General features: G+C 39.0%; 1 protein-coding gene across 2 annotated transcripts; it reads right to left on the bottom strand.

Moving 5' to 3' along the window:
• Window positions 1-350: 350 nt before the first annotated feature.
• LOC129423447 (uncharacterized) lies at window positions 351-15,830 on the bottom strand. 2 transcript variants are annotated; one of them, XM_055179731.2, is made up of 3 exons: window positions 15,791-15,830; window positions 1,272-3,337; window positions 351-716 (listed from the first exon to the last, which is right to left on the bottom strand). In XM_055179731.2, exon 2 carries the CDS (start codon window positions 3,321-3,323, stop codon window positions 1,278-1,280), a length of 2,046 nt encoding a protein of 681 aa, XP_055035706.2. In that variant the 5' UTR covers window positions 3,324-3,337; window positions 15,791-15,830; the 3' UTR covers window positions 351-716; window positions 1,272-1,277. The 2 variants fall into 2 exon arrangements, with proteins under 2 accessions (XP_055035706.2, XP_055035705.2); XM_055179730.2 differs by lacking the exon at window positions 15,791-15,830 and adding an exon at window positions 4,842-4,992.
• Window positions 15,831-16,752: the final 922 nt, after the last annotated feature.

Below are 16,752 nucleotides of genomic sequence, written 5' to 3'. Positions count from 1 at the left end.
CAGCTTCTGTATATTTTGTGATCTTTCAGTATACTGTAGAGTCAATGGGGCGGTTTCCCGGACAGGGATTAGACTAGTCCTAGACTACAATGAATGTAAGAGCTGTCCAAACTGAAAAAAAACTTGAACTGACATATCTTAAAATATATCAGTGCTCTTTGTTTTGTCTTAAAATGCCAAAGTAATGTTTTTAGTAAGGCGTGTTATATTTTGTATTTAAACGAAGGCCTAGTCCTGGTTTAAGCTAATCCCTGTCCAGGAAACCGCCCCATAGAGTACTTGTATGTTTCTATTTAGACTGGTAAAATGGTAATCAAGAATGTTTTTGTAACAAATCTACACCGAGAGCGTAGTGAGAAACCACGTGCAGTTTTAATAGAATGTAACATTTAGAGATCAAAAACATGGCATGAACAAGATATAAGACATAACATGGAATTATACCTTAACCAGTAGAAGATTACATTAACAAAGGTTGACCAAGACAATGGGAACATAAGGGCTAGGTACCAATCAGAACATGGCACATAAGGGAACAGGGAAACAGCATGGCAAGACATGAATTTAAAATAAAAGACAGAAACATGAAACATAGACCTTCAAAATAAAAGACATGACCCTTACAGTTCTCTGATTTCTGACACTTAATCTGAATCAACGTTTTAGATTTTGAGGGATGACAGAAATGGTTGTTGGTTTATCCTTTCTCGTATTTTCTAAAAAGAAACATAGATACACAGTTATAGACAATGTTAAAATCAAATTAAGCTGAGACGTGACTTGAAAATTACAACAAGGCCTGGTTTCACAGACAAGGCTAAGCAAAAGCCAGGACTAGGTCTTTGTTAAATTAAGCATCTTTTATAAACATGCCTTTAATAAAGACGTTACTGGTGTGTATCTTGAGACAAATCAATGGCACTAGCATATTTTAAGATCTGTATGTGTAAGTTATTTTCTGTTGAGACAGCTCAAACATGTGTGTAGGTCTAGGACTAGCCTTAAGTCGTGTCTGTGAAACCGGGGGAAATTATAAAATGACGTTTCTTAGTCAAATGTCTAAAAATGTATTATTATTTATTAAAATAATCATTTATAAAATATATATTACTAATTACTTAATTAATTATGTTTTTCAATAGTAGCAAGTGCAAAAAAATTGCAGTAACTATAGTCTCTACAGGTTAAACAGGTTTAAGCTCCAGTCTGAAATATCATCTGGTGCTTAGTAAGATGAAACTGGAAAATAGGCCTACATCTTTGTTCAGTACCTTTTCTCAGACGTATTGTTCTTCTTCTGCTTTAGTGAATCCAGCTTTAACTGCATCTTCAATGCTTTTGATTTGCTCTGGAGGAGCTTTAGGCAAAATTGCAAGTAACTCTCTATCAATCTTTTCTAGCCTTGCAGCGCTCTTCATGTCAAAATCTTTTTTATTTTTTAGCACAAGCATTAAAATGCTTCTCTGTGCCTCGTCACAGCCATTCTGCAGCTGCTGTCGCTCTTGCTCAAATTCTGGATTGCTTTTATCCATGGCCATCAGTTTGCCCAGTGAGCTGATACGGTCCATGAGGTACTTACTGGAAACATCTGTGTATGTTCCAGAGATCATATTGACCAGGCTTGCAATGTTACAGGCTTGGAAAGCTTGAATGTAGAGCAGATCTTTTGAGAAGAGCTTTGCATTGTAGGAGAGCTTTTGTGTTTCCTCAGATAGTGAAACAAAGTTTGTAAGAGTTTTGCTCAGGCTGGTTTTCACAATGTTGGAAACCATCTGAAAGAAGTGAACCATCTTCTCCCACTGCTCCTTCACTCTTCCCATTGCATCCATCCCTTTGACCAGCATATCTATGGTAGTTTTGAAGTCAATCTCTTTCAGTTCACAGTTTCTCAAAGTGACCAGGATTTCAGTTAGTTCCTTCTGGCTCTTCTCTAGGTTGTCTAAACACTTCTCATAGATGTCTCTTGTCTTGTTCATATGAGCTCGGGTCTGCTCTATGGCAAATCGTGCATTTTCCGTGGCCCTCTCTGAAGGCTTCATGTTCTCAGATTGTTTATTCATCATTGGTGGTACTGGAGACATGGCTGGAGAATTTGTTGCGTCTTTGCTCTTGCAATCAAACTCACGAGCTGACTGGATCAGATCCAAGACCTTAGCTTTTATCTCATTGCTGTTGTCACATTTCCCATCTGGTGCATATTTTGCCAAAGTTTGGCATATTTCGATTCCATCCTTGCATAACTTCTCAGCTTGACTCTTTGCTGTGCAGTTATGTATAGCGTTTAAATCATTGATCATTCTTTTAAACTGTTCTCCTATGTAATCGCTTTTTGTACACTTCTCTTTCTGATCATACAGATTTGCCCAAGAAATTGCATCATCCTTACTATACACATTCATTTGCTGCTGGATATTCTGGGCATACTTTAAAATCTCCGCAGACTTACTATATGCAGTTATTTCAGCAACCAAATCTCTTTCTGGATCTTTATTGATATTTTTAATATTATCTAGTGTAGAGCTTATAGTGCTCACTGGGTTACAAACAGCAGATGTCACTCCATTTAAAAGGCTTGTAGCACTCTGTGCAAGCGCACCTACAAAATCCAAACCAATCATTTCCCATCCACTAGGAATAGAATTGATAGCTTTTTGATAGCTTTCAGCAGCCTGATCCATTTCCTTCTCCATGGCACTCACTGCTCTGCTAGTCCTTTCCTTGGCTTCTTTAGCTGACTGCTCTTTCAGTTTGGACACTTCTATTGTCTTCTTAATTGCTTCCATCTCTTCCCCATAAAAGTGCTCTGCATTCACACAGGCTTCCAGCAGCTCTTGGATGATATGGATGACTTTAGTGAAACGTTGTTCAGTATTATTAGACAACAACAGACATTCATTTGCAATAACACTGATGTTCTCCAGTTGATCAGGAAGAAGGGCTCTGATAACTTCATCTGTGCCTTCAAACAGAATCTTCACAGATGATTTCATGTATTGTGGAATTTGACTAGTGTGAAGACGAATCTGATCCATGCTCGTATGGGCCTCATTAAATGCCCCCCACCCAGCGTTACACACTTGCATGAGGCAAGCGCGAAAGGAATCGGGGTATTTGATGTGTTTGTAGCCTTCTTTGGGGGAATTTTTGTTGATAGAGAAATCTGTTGCAGACGAAATGAAAACTAGCTCTCCCAAGATGGCTATTGAAAGCGGTGCTGGGGTCAGATACTGTTCCCAGTTGGCATAGGGCTGCATTATAAGTTTGGTTTGGTTCCTCATTTCCTCAGCAGTAGTCAGGCTTTGACATACCTTTAAAATTTCCATTATGGCTTCTGTATCTGCTTAAAACAAAGAGTACATATTTTTTAAGTAAAAATGTGCGAGGTATGGTATGTATGCTTAATTTTTGATCTACTCTTTCTCAAGAAATAAATGGTAAACCATGCAGATGCATCCAGCAGTAGAAGTGGTGTAGAGTAACTACACTGGTCTTATGGCAAATGGCAAACGGAGGCCACAAGTAACACAAAGTTTTCACCCTAACACCAGTTTACATGCAACCAAGTAATCCATTTGTAATCATATTGATTACACAATCAGATTGAAAAGCCTTCATGTAAACACCTTAATTAATATGATTGAGGTCGATCTGATGCAAATTTTGAACATATAAATGCGTGAATTGTAGTTTACATTGCCTGTATCTGAAAAACTCTAAAAATAATTTTCTCCAACTTTGTTTATTTATCCAGAGATAAAGCGTTACTATGCTCTGTGTTGCCAAGTCCTCTCTTTTGGGAGTTCAGATTTGGGTTACTTTTAAAATGTGTCTGCGAGTTGTTGAAATGTGTCTGCGAGCTGATTTTTGTCTGTGGGTTAAAGAGGAAAGGACTTGGTTAAATAATTATTGATATTTGGACTGCAGATAGTCATTGGGATGCTAGTTAATGAGCTAGTTATTCTCTATTGGGTTGGTTTTTGATACAAATATGGCAACCCTGGCTGTACACTTGCATAGGTTTGGTTGGGATTATATAAAATGTACATGTAAACAACCATTTTATTGCAATGTTTAGGGTGCATGTAAACTATGTTGTCTCAACATTTAATCTGATTAAATTCAGTCAGATTGACAAAATTGTGTGCATGTAAACATAGCTACTGTCTAGGGTGGCCATTCGTACCAGTTCCAACGGACATGTCCCGAACAGGATTCTGGGTGCGTTCTCCGGAAGTCGCGTCGCTCGACCGCATATGCCATCTCACATTTCAGTTAGAATACATTAGAAAATTAAGATTTATTTCTTTTAAGACATACAATCATTGTAGTTTCATTCTTACCTTGAAATGTAACGGTTGCTTTTCTGAAATTGAACCCGAAATATTAAAACCTGATGACGTATGCGGTCGACCAACGCGACTTCCAGAGAACGCACCAAAAATCATGTTCGGACGTGTCCGGCAGAACTGGCATGAATTACTACTATCTCATCACCTTTTGTCAAGTCTTGGGAAAAAGAAGTCTTTGGACAAACGAAAAGAACTACTGCTGAATGTCTCTAGCTAGCATGTGTGTTCTGCACCAGCATGTAAGGAAGTCACCATCTATAACTGACAGTTTTTATAATCTATTTCTAATTTTACAAGTGGCTCCAGTTTAACAAGCCAACATGTAAGAACACGTTTATCAACAAACTAAGGCTGACCCACAGTTTTGTGATTTTGCCCAGTGCTTTAAGTGGGCCGGTAGTTACGCGCCGGTACTCAGTACCGCCACTTTCAAATATAGCTCTTGAGCATACCACCAGCTCTCCGTGCGCCCAGAACGTGCTTTTAGCGTACCGGAATGCTCATTTGCACATCTGTTTAAATCAGAGGTTTCATTCAATCCTTTGGCTGCGCTGCCGCTTTTTAGAGCGCCCTTCACAATGCACGCTTTCTTATTCGTCCCACTGAGAGCAGAGACTACATTACCCATACACAATGAATTTGAACGACGAGCACAGGAGTTTTACCACCTGCAAAATGAAAAACAATAGCACAAAATAAAGTGATGACTTTCGAGTTTCAAATGGCCAGTATTTTGTTATTCTTGAACCCATAGACATGGTCTTTGTGTCATTTTAAAGTTTTTTTCAAGCTCTTTCTGAATATCAGAATAACTAGTTTTAGCATTTAACCATGTTGAAAATTTTACTCACATTTGGCACATTTTATTTATGTTTAATAGCTCTTTCTACAGTAGCTCTTTCTAAGGGTATTTCTTTTCAAAATCCTTTTGCACATTTTATTTATCTTCAGTAGCTATTTCTAGCTCAAGCAAATAAACAAACTAATAAAAGTATGTATTATTTTTTACAAGGTCATCCGTCGACTGCTGTATATAAAACCCCTTCAATATAGTTGTTGTTAGCTCAGGGGAGGAGTCGAGTCAGCAAAAAAATAAAGATAAAAAAGAATAGAGTACAGGCACCTCTTTTGGGCCACGTAAGCATTGATTTTGCTTCTGTCATTTGTCAATCATCACGCTATTTTATTGTCGTCACGTAACTCCCGCTGCCATATGCTGCGCACTAGGGGTTGGGAGAATGATTCTAAAGTATTGATATAAACGATGCACACGTTGTATAAAAAAACTTTTTACATAAAATATCGACACTAATGTGTTTTTTGTTAAATTATGTATTTTGATTTAAATGTAATGTGTAAAATAAGCTTTAAATTGGACAAATGACCTGTTAACTGCACACCTTGCTCCTCCTCCCCTGCTTTGATATGTTTTGTTGTCCTGCCATCACGTGACTCAGCAGTGTCAAGCGCAAGCTGACACTGCAGTGAGTGAGCGATAGCATTACAGAAAGTAGTAATTTCCCATTTTTTTGTTCCCAAAACATTAGTTTTTAGTTTCCAGAATGTTATTTTCCAAGGTTGTTATTTTTGCCACGAAAGTTTTCATTACCAAAATAGAATGTAATTTTTAGGTTAGTTTAACGCCCCCCTAATTCCTTAACTTTAGAATAAAATTCTAATAATGTAGAATTGTTAGGGTAACCTTATTCTAATGTTAGGGGAATGAAAAAATGTCAAGACCTTCCAACCTTTAATTTGACATTTTTCAGAGGGGTCAAACTCCCCATAATTTGCACCCTGCTCTTAAATCATGACACAGTACTTGTTGTACACAGTTGTATGCTTTTACAAACAAAAAAGGAACAAGTGCAGGCGTGGCGGCGACCATCCTGGGAAAAGAGACAGGTATGGCGGCGGCCATCTTGTGAACAAGTTCTGTCAGGGTAAGGACAGGACTAGACACCGTAAACGCAGTGCATACTGTACAGACCTCTGTGACTGTCCTGACTCTCCAGCCCATGGAACCTGTTGCCCCCTAAAAAATGTTTAGGAGAGGTGTTCTCCTCCACTTCGCCCACAATAAAGGAAGACCCGCTCACCAACAACGCCAAGTCCACAAACTCTTTGAACGACCCCACATCCTGGCCATAGGGCATGAGGTAGCGTACATTGTCTCCTATCCAAAGCAGAAATGTCCATAAGTGCCAGCTCACCAAAGTCTACCTGGTTGCTCAGGTTTAGAAACCCTTTCACGTAATTCTCAACGGAGCAGTCACCTTGGCGATGGTCGAAGAGAGCTACTAGTTCCATTATGGTCAGTCGTTCTGTAATGGTGGGTCGGCAAACAAGCAGATGCTGAGGATCCATGTGCAGCATAAAGTTTAATCAAACAAACAAACAAAAGACAGGCAAGAGCATGGCAGAAACACAGGCAGGGTAATCCAAGATGAAACACGAGAAAAGCACAGTAACAACATTCACATTTAACAACCCACATCTGTCATGATTCGAAATCTGGATGAGAGCGGCCATTTTGAGAACAGGAAATCTGACAGCAGCTGTCTCAAGAACCGGTGCAGGTATAATGATGCCTCTCTTGAGGATAACGGCCCTTCTGAGAATGGGTGCAGGTATGGTAGGGGCTACCTTCAATATAGGTGTAGGCATGATGGTGGCCTGACCTTAGTAGAAGGTTCTGGGATGGCTTTCCTAGGATTCCTCCTGTTGGTTGCCCCCCTGGTTATGCTGGGAACTTATGGTTCCTTCCCTAAAGAAGGTGAAGCACAGAGAACAGTCCCCACACAATGCATAACAGGCTTACCTGTGGTGGTTTGGAAGACACTGAAACTCCAGCTGCTCGAACTGACGGCATTGGAGTATCCACCAAACTCGAAATAAGTCCCTGAGTCCCCCAGTTTCTCTCCACAGTAAACCTCCTCTGGGGTGGTTCAGGTGCTCGTTCAAATGGGTTAGATCCCCCAGCCCGCAGCTTCTGGTGCGCCCTACCCCCCCTCAAAAAATGTCCATATCGAGGCTTATCCTTCGATCTCTGCAACGTGGAACGTTCCTCAGACTTGCCGAATAGCCGAATCATCTCTGTTGAGAATGCTCCAAGGGAGGCACAGCATGGGTCCTGGTTCTCCCACGCTTCCACAGCCCACTCCACTGCTCGGCCGGTCAATAGGAGTAGCACAAATGTTACTACATCAGAAAGTCAATACATCGCTCAGGCTCCCCGGCATACTTCTCAGGGAGTTCCATGATCTCAGTTGGTGGATCGTTAGTCTCTGTGGAGTCTGAGGTATCCGGTGGTCTGTATGAACTTGCTGCATCTAAACGTGGCTGGATTATTCTGTCATGACTCGAAAACTGGATGTAAGTGCAAGTAAAGGTGAAAGTTTATTTAAAGTGAACATTTAACATGATAAAACTCCAAACTACACAGAACATAAACTAGCAGTATAAACAGACATATGCAGGGTATCAGACAAGGCAAGGAAGACAATGATCCAGCAACAGGTAATACAAAAGACCAGCGCTGCGTCCCAAACCGCCTACTTCCATACTATATAGTATGTAAAAAACACTATTTGGCTACTATATAGTATGGAAGTAGGCGGTTTGGGACGCAGCGTGGGTATACACCCAAGTGAAGATGAGGCACAGTTGGTGATAATGAGGCAGGTAATCAACAAATGAGAGTCCAGGTGACAACAATCAGTAAACATCCATACACACACAGAACACGGTTTGACAACCGTGACAACATCAGACTTTTTCTTTCGGTTTAATGACGACTTACACCTACAGGCGCATACTGCCACCCACATATCATAAATAAATAAATAAAATCCTCAAAAGATATATTTATATTCTCACATATAGCCCTGCACTCTTAAGGAACCTGATCAGTTCCCCTGGCCTTACTCCAGGTCCCAGAACTGCAGCTAAACTAAAGCCTTAGCATCCTGCTCTTTGTAATTGATCTTTCCACTGCTCCCTCTGACTCTGATATTTAGGACAAACAAGCAATACATGTTTCACTGTCCCCCCTCCCAAGCTTAATATTGACCTGTGGATCTGGTCTATCTAGAGCCTTTTTGGCTAGGCCATCCGCCTTTTCATTGCCTCAAATCCCCACATGAGCTGGAATCCACAAGAAACATACAGAGCCACCTCTCTGCTCCAGCCTATATAGGCACTTCATTTATTAGATCCATTCTACAGTATCTATAGGACTGTCTATTGCTTAACACTGCTGCAGAGTCAGCACAAATTAGCACATTTTCTTGTCTTGTCTCTTGAATCCACTCTAGTTGTCAGGACTCTGCCTTTCAGTCTTGTTATATTTGTATTTTGTCATGGTGGCAGAGTTCTGGCAGTCCCTGGCCTTGTGTGGAGGTTCTTGCCTTGTTTTTGTGTTTGGCATGTGCCTCCGGTGTCGTGTCTCTTGTCCCCGCACCCTCGGTCTCCTGCTTATTGGTAATCATGAGTTTATTCCCATCACCTGTTCCCTCCTCGTTATCTTGTTTGGTTTTCTATTTAATGTCAGTGTATCTTTAGTTCTGTGCAGGATCATTGTGCTATGTTCTCGTGGTCGTGTTATATGTTCCAGTCAAGTCTGGCAATCTAGTCAAATTAAGTGTTTCATGTTTTATGTCGAGTACCTCCTCGTGGGTCTTTGTTTTGTCAGTGTTCTAAATAAAGTGTTTTCTGTTATTCCCTGACATCGTTGGGTTTGGGTTCATCTGTCCTGCAATACTTCACAGAATGATCCTGCCAAAACTGAACCCAGCAACGGTGTCGGGGTTGGTTTCTACACCTCCTGTTTGTGTTCTGCTGCCAATCGTGGGGCGTCCTTTCCCGGATTGGCTGACCAGGAGGATCCGTGGGCGGCTCTTTGCCGAGCTTTGGAGCGCTGCTGTCAAGTCCGATCCAGACCTTAAGGAGTTGGCTGCCTTGTCCGGTCCTATCCTTGGCTTGGCCGCTGTTTGGTTTGCCTCTGCTCACGAGAAGACCCAGCCCGCGCAGTCGACCCAGCCTGCGCAGTCGACCCAGCCCGCGCAGTCGACCCAGCCCGCGCAGCCCGCGCAGTCGACCCAGCCCACGCAGTCGACCCAGCCCGCGCAGTCGACCCAGCCCGCGCAGTCGACGCAGCCCGCGCAGTCGACGCAGCCCGCGCTATTGGAGACTGAGCATCTGAAGCCAGTGAGGTCTGCGCAGTCCCAGCTGCGTCCTCGCCCCAAACCCCCGTGGACTGTCCTGTTTAGTATCGTGTGGACTTATGTGTGTATGATTTAGTTTTGTTTTTATCTTGTTTTTTGGCACCTTTTGTTAAGTTTTAGTCTGATGTGTTCTAGTCTTGTCATGTTTATTATCTGTCATGTTCTGTTGTCTTGTGTGTTCCCTTTTTGGACGCCAGGTGGCGTCCTTTGAGGGAGGGCTACTGTCAGGACTCTGCCTTTCAGTCTTGTTATATTTGTATTTTGTCATGGTGGCAGAGTTCTGGCAGTCCCTGGCCTTGTGTGGAGGTTCATGCCTTGTTTTTGTGTTTGGCATGTGCCTCCGGTGTCTTGTCTCTTGTCCCCGCCCCCTCATTCTCCTGCTTATTGGTAATCATTAGTTTATTCCCATCACCTGTTCCCTCCTCGTTATCTTGTTTGGTTTTCTTATTTAATGTCAGTGTATCTTTAGTTCTGTGCAGGATCATTGTGCTGTGTTCTCGTGTTCGTGTTATATGTTCCAGTCAAGTCTGGCAATCTAGTCAAATTAAGTGTTTCATGTTTTATGTCGAGTACCCCCTCGTGGGTGTTTGTTTTGTCAGTGTTCTAAATAAAGTGTTTTCTGTTATTCCATGACATTGTTGCGTTTGGGTTCATCTGTCCTGCAATACTTCACACTAGTGCTTTTATGATGGAAATGATCTCAGTGGTGTACACAGACACCTCATCTGTCAGCCTAGTAGGAGAAAACAGTACTGATAAAGAGTAGTATGTTCGAATCCTCTACTGCATCTACCCAGATTTTGAAACACACAGTGATCTTTTCTATCCCTGTCTTCATAGGATGCCATGGGAATCTAATCATCAGTATCGATCATGGCTGAGACCAGCAACTCGGATGTTTTTAAATGGTAAACTGCTGAAGGGTAAACTGTAGATTGTTAGATGTGTATGGACAGTACTGTAGATATTATGGTAGCACTTTATTTTATAGTATGTGTACTTACCTTGTACATATATGGTAAATAAGTTGTACTTTCTGACAAATGTGTGGTACTTACTTTTAGGTATCTACATGGTAATTAATTGGTATCATTACTGTACTTACCAGTAGTACATACTTGGTAGTTATTATGTAACTCTAGATAAGTACTGGGTAATAACAGATACATACTTATAGTGTAGGTATACTGTCACTAATGAGAAACATTACTGTACTTACAAATAAATGTACAATATAAGTATTAGTATTTACAGGCGAGTTAGGGTTGATGACAGGTATTTGTAGTGTACATATATGATAACTAATATCAAACACTACTGTACTTACAAACTGTATAAACACAATAAGTGTAAATACCTGTCATTTACCCTAACTTGCCTGTAAATACTAAATACTTATATAATAATAATAATTCCTTACATTTATATAGCGCTTTTCTCAGTACTCAAAGCGCTTTACATATGAACTGGGGAATTTCTTCAACCACCACCAATGTGCAGCATCCACCTGGATGATGCAACGGCAGCCATATTGCGCCAGAACGCCCACCACACACCAGCTTATTATTGGAGAGGAGATAGAGTGATATAGCCAATTAGTATGAGGGATGATAAGTAGGCCAATGGGCAAGTTTGGCCAGGATGCCGGGGCACACCCCTACTCTTTTCAAAGGATATCCTGGGATTTTAATGACCACAGAGAGTCAGGACCTCAGTTTAACATCTCATCCGATGGACGGTGCTTTTTTGACAGTATAGTGTCCCCATCACTATATTGGGGTGTTAGGACCCAGACAGACCACAAGATGAGCACCCCCGGCTGGTCTCACTAACACCTCTACCAACATGGATTTCCCAGGAGGTCTCCCATCCAAGTACTGACCAGGCTCAGCCCTGCTTAGCTTCAGTGGGCATGCTGTCTTGGGCTACAGGGTGATATGGCTGCTTGTACATTTATTTGTAAGTACAGTAATGTTTCTCATTAGTTACAGTATACCTACACTATAAGTATGTATCTGTTATTATCCAGTACTTATCTAGAGTTACATCATAACTACCAAGTATGTACCACTTGTAAGTACAGTAATGATACCAATTAATTACCATGTAGATACCTAAAAGTAAGTACCATACATTTGCCAGAAAGTAAAACTTATTTACCATATATGTACAAGGTAAGTACACGTACTGTAAAATAAAGTGCTACCATTATATTTGACTTTGCTGTAAAAACATGTATAGCTAAAATCAGAGCTCCATTAAGCGGATGTAAGTTAAAGGTGGAAAAGAGGATGTTTGTTTTATACATTTTTGCAATATTACTTGAAACTGTCTTTACTAAATGATAAAATACTTTTTATTAGGTGCACTGAAGGTAATAATATTAATGTACGTCATCTGTGCACAAGATAGGGCCTTATAAACATCAGCCAGTTGCTCTTGCGGTCATCGCAATCATCATTGGCCCTCTGGCTTGTCAATCACTGCCATTACGATCCTTGTGAGATACGTGCGCGCTCCAGTAACTTTACACAGGCGACGCATGCGCATAGCGCATGAAACTCCGTCTTAAGTTTCGGTTTGTTTGCATTGTCGATCCTGCTTGCCTCCTCGAATTTGCACCATGGCAGAGAAAAAACCCGAAATAGGACGCAAAAGAAAGACTTTTTTAAAGCCGCTGGGAATAGGAGAAAAAACTAAAAAGCTCATTTAAAAAACTCAGTAACCGTTTTTGGATTCTCGGTCGGCGAAAAACATCCTCTTTTGCGCCTTTAAGTCATCAAAGTGGATTTACACACATTCTAAACCATAAATATCATAAACCATATACATGTTAAAGACACTTACTAAATATCTATTTAGACATCTGACAGGAATATTATATATATAAGGATTTCATATTTATTATATATATTATTTGTGTAATAGCACTGTTGATAAATCAAGGAATATTTGTACTGGATAAAAAGAGTTAACACATCAGCAACAGCCTCAACATTTAAATACTAAGCACATAAATCACAGAAGTAACTTTTTGAATGTTATAGAGACAGATGAGCACACACATGTGTTTATTCAGTGCATGAAGCCGTCTTCACTGGAAAGCAGAATGATGTCATCAAAGGCTTTGAGTGGGTAAACTAGAGAAATTAATTATCTATTTAAAAGTAAAGTTGTAGTTTACTTTAAACTATTATAGTTTTAAATATTTAAGTTATTACAGCACTTTTCTGATTTCATAGTATAACCCTAGAGTATTTTGGCTAACTATAAGTTTCCAACAACTGATGTCTCCATGAATCAGTGGCATTTGAGTTTTGTGGATTTCCGTTGCTTTAGTCACGCAAGTGTCTCATTTCATATTGTAATCACACAGCTGGCGTTGTATTAGGATGAGCTCACAATGTATGCCGAACACACGCCTGACTGGAATTACAGCTTGCGCTGGAGAAGCAGATACGTTTGATTTCACAAACAGGTATTTCTTACTATATTCTTTGATTTTATTGTTGTATTGATAAACACACTGGTTTGTAGTGCATTGAATTTGAACAAGCTTTTTTTACTGGCACTTTTTATTCTTTCAGTTTTACATGATGTCTCACAAATCAGCTTACTCGTATTTGCTAATCTTATTCCAGCTACACTTAACCATGGAGAACCCAAAGGTCAAATTTGGCCAATGTTAATTAATGCCAAGAAGGGAGAAATTTAAGGGAGAATAATTGACATACAGTTGTGTTCAAAATAATAGCAGTGTACTAATAAAAGTGAATAAAGTGCCAATTTTTATATATAAAGTTTTTTGCTTATTTCAAATGTAAACTAAAGAAATTTCTTAACATTTTACTTTAATTTTAACAATTGAATTAATTATATTTAGTTGAATAAGCATTGTTATTGATAACTGCTGCACATCTGTGCCAAATCGAGCAACTTCTGAAACCTATAACAGATATTTCAGCGCAGGATCCACAGTTCCTTTCTATTTTTATGTTTTGCTTCAGAAAATGTATTTTTAATGTCACTCCTCAAGTTTTTAATGGGGTAAAGATTGATCCGCCGCCTTTTTTTGCCCTTTCGCTTGTGTGTTTGGGGTTGTTGACTTGTTGAAACACCCATTTTAGGGGCATTTGCTCTTCTGCAAAGTGCAACATAATCTCTTTAACTCTTCTGATGTATTCAAACTGCTCCATGTTCCCTTGTATACGATAAATACGAAAAACATCCCAATACCATGATTTTTGCATCACCTTGTTTACCTGTCTTTACAGTGTACTGAGGCTTAAATTCAGTACCCAGGGGTCACTTGACGTACTGTCGATAACCAGAATAACAATTTTACTCTCATCAGGCCACAAAATGCTACAATATTTTTCTTTGGGCCGGTTGATGTGATTCTACACAAGTCTTTTTTAATAATGCTGCTTTACGTGGGCTTCTTGAAAACAGCTTAGCTTCAATCTGACATCTTCTGAATGTCCCAGTACTTACAGATCATTTTAGATCATCTTTGATCTTTCTAGAAGTGATGAAAGGCTGATCAGCTAGATCATTCTAGCTGAGCATTATAAACTTTGCTACATTTCCTTTTACGTTTTCCCCTCCCAAATCAACTTTTTAATCAAATTTGTGTTTTTCCTTCAAGCAATGATGGAACGGTCTATTTTACTTGGAAATTCAGCAGCAGATATATTTTATAACAATAGGTAAAAAATTGCATCCCCCTTTCTTAATAAATGACAAAAATGAGCTGCTCTAACAGAATAAACTAATTTTCTAATTACACTTATTATTTTGATCACACCATTTTCATTAAATGAGTCAATACCTCAGAAGTAGTTTGGATATCATTACCAATGGGTCAATTAGACTATAAATCATTTCCAATCTAGAAATATTACTAATAATAATAATAATAATGGTTTATCAGGTGGTTACTGATGTTGCACTGCCATTTTTTAACCCAACTGTATGGCAAAAATATGATTTGGATAAGAATAAACTTTTTGTTATGTGCAAATTTCAGCAATATTTTAATGTGCGTAGTCAAACAATACCCAAAATCATTTAGTATTATGTTATTTATATATAAATATATTATACAAATAAATGTTTATATTTTTAAACACATTCTTTCAATTTAACTACTCACACTTTAACTAAACTGGAAAAAATGACTTTCTTACTTAGTATTTTTGTCTTGTTTTCAGTAGAAATATCTAAAAATTCTTAAATCAAGATGTATTTTCTTGATGAGCAAAATAATACTAGTTTTTAGACAAAAAAATATACAATTTAAGTGAATTTGTGCTTAAAACAAGCAAAAATATCTGCCAATGGGGTGAGAAAATTTTACTTGAATTAAGTTTTAAGAAAAAAGAAATCTTATTTCACAATTTTTTTTCTCACCCCTTTGGCAGATAATTTTGCTTGTTTTAAGAACAATTTCACTTAAATTGTATATTATTTGTCTTAAAGGCGGAGTCCGTTGGAAAAGGAGATGGGCCGACTACCAAAACACACTTATAGCCAATCAAATCAAATCAAATGCCGGGTTGCGTATGTGTGGGGCGGGTCTATCAACAGAAGGTCCAGATTCTATTGGGGTAGGGGCGTGTTTGTTTAGGTGATTTCAAATATCAACATTGGCTTTCCAACATCATGGACTCCGTCTTTAAAACTAGACTACTTTACTTAGGTCGTTTTGTAGAAAATGTTTGTACTGCAATTTTAAACACATTATTATATAAAATGGTACACTGTAAAAAATACTCTGCTGCCTTAATTTTTTGTTGAATCAACTCGGATTTACAAGTCATTTTAACTTACTATTATTTATCTTGACTAGAGACGAGTTGTTATAACTACAGGTGAGTTGTTATTACTTATAAAATATAATTGAGAAAAGTCAACTTAAATTTATAAGTTGTGACAACTAATTTCTGTTGACATAGCTGATTTAACAAAAGAATTTAAGGCAGCAAAGTATTTTTTACAGTGTACATAAATGAAAATATAGTCAAAAATTGGCCTTCATGTTGTAGTAAAATAAACAAAAGGCTCAATTTTGGCCAAAGAGGCATGAATAAAATGAATCAAAAGGAGTTTTGCTGTTTCTAAAAAATCTTTGTCTGCATTATGAACCTACTGTATAAAACACTTTTGCAAGATGGCAAAAGCTGTCAATGGCAAACATAAAAATGCTTCACTTACCCTTTTTTAATGAAGAGATACCTGTCTGTCTTGTCAGAGGTTAAGGTGTCTTAATGCATGTGAAGTAGGCGGAGGTCTCAATATTTATAGCCAAAGCGTTACCTAGACCCCACCTCACAGGCTCCATTACTTTTCCCTTCTTGGTGCATACAGTTGACGTTGCAGTTTTATAATTACAGCTTGAGTTTCTAAAACAACACCTGCCAAAAAGATTATCCTGTAACACTTTCTATGGTCCTGTACAACTTGCCAATATGACACTACTGCATTGTCCTGTTTCCTACAATGGTCTCATACAGTACATTGGTGTGAAATTAGTTCATGTAAATCTTTTCTATCACAAATGTCACACTTTTGACAACAGAATGACAGAAACTTAGAATGAGACGTTTTAATCTACATACACCACGGGTCCCCTAAAATAGAAGTTGGCGTCATGTTTTTACAGTAGCCCTAAAAGGAAAAACGGCTCTATCGTTTCGGCACTATGTTGTTTCAGAATGAAATGTTTATCCTGTGACAGTTACCGTATTTTCAGTAAGGTTTTACCGTATATTGCAAGTTGGTTGCAGTTTGCAATCTTACCACTAAATGCCGCCAAAAACCCACATAACACCTTTAAGATTTATTTAGGGCCTCAAAATCAAGAATTTGGTTAAGGATTAATGTTTTATCTAAGTGTCCAAGTTTTGGATCTTGAGACAAAACAACAGCACATATATGTTAAGATGTGCAAGTACAAGATGTTTTTTTTTTTTAAAGAAGGCAGCTTAAACATTTTGTGCTGGACTAGTATAAGCTCTGTCCGGGAAACTGCCCCCCTAAATACCTTCTACGTGTAAAACTTATTTTTAGCTCTCTTACCGGCAGGACAGGATTGATATTACTTGAGGGTGGTGGTGGTGGTACAGTACGTCAATTTTAGCTTTATTCAGCTCTGCATTCTGGATGATGAATTAACC

The sequence above is a fragment of the Misgurnus anguillicaudatus genome, chromosome 9, assembly GCF_027580225.2.
Source record: "Misgurnus anguillicaudatus chromosome 9, ASM2758022v2, whole genome shotgun sequence".
NCBI classification, from domain to species: domain Eukaryota; kingdom Metazoa; phylum Chordata; class Actinopteri; order Cypriniformes; family Cobitidae; genus Misgurnus; species Misgurnus anguillicaudatus.
This window is presented reverse-complemented; position numbering and strand designations above follow the sequence as displayed.

Excerpts from the sequence above, each read along its gene's own strand:
- LOC129423447 (XM_055179730.2), bottom strand. The coding sequence starts at position 4,977 with ATGGGTAATGTAGTCTCTGCTCTCAGTGGGACGAATAAGAAAGCGTGC. Across the intron at positions 3,338-4,841 it reads ATGTGCAAATGAGCATTCCG|ATACAGAAGCCATAATGGAA; the intron begins GTACGCTAAAAG and ends TGTTTTAAGCAG.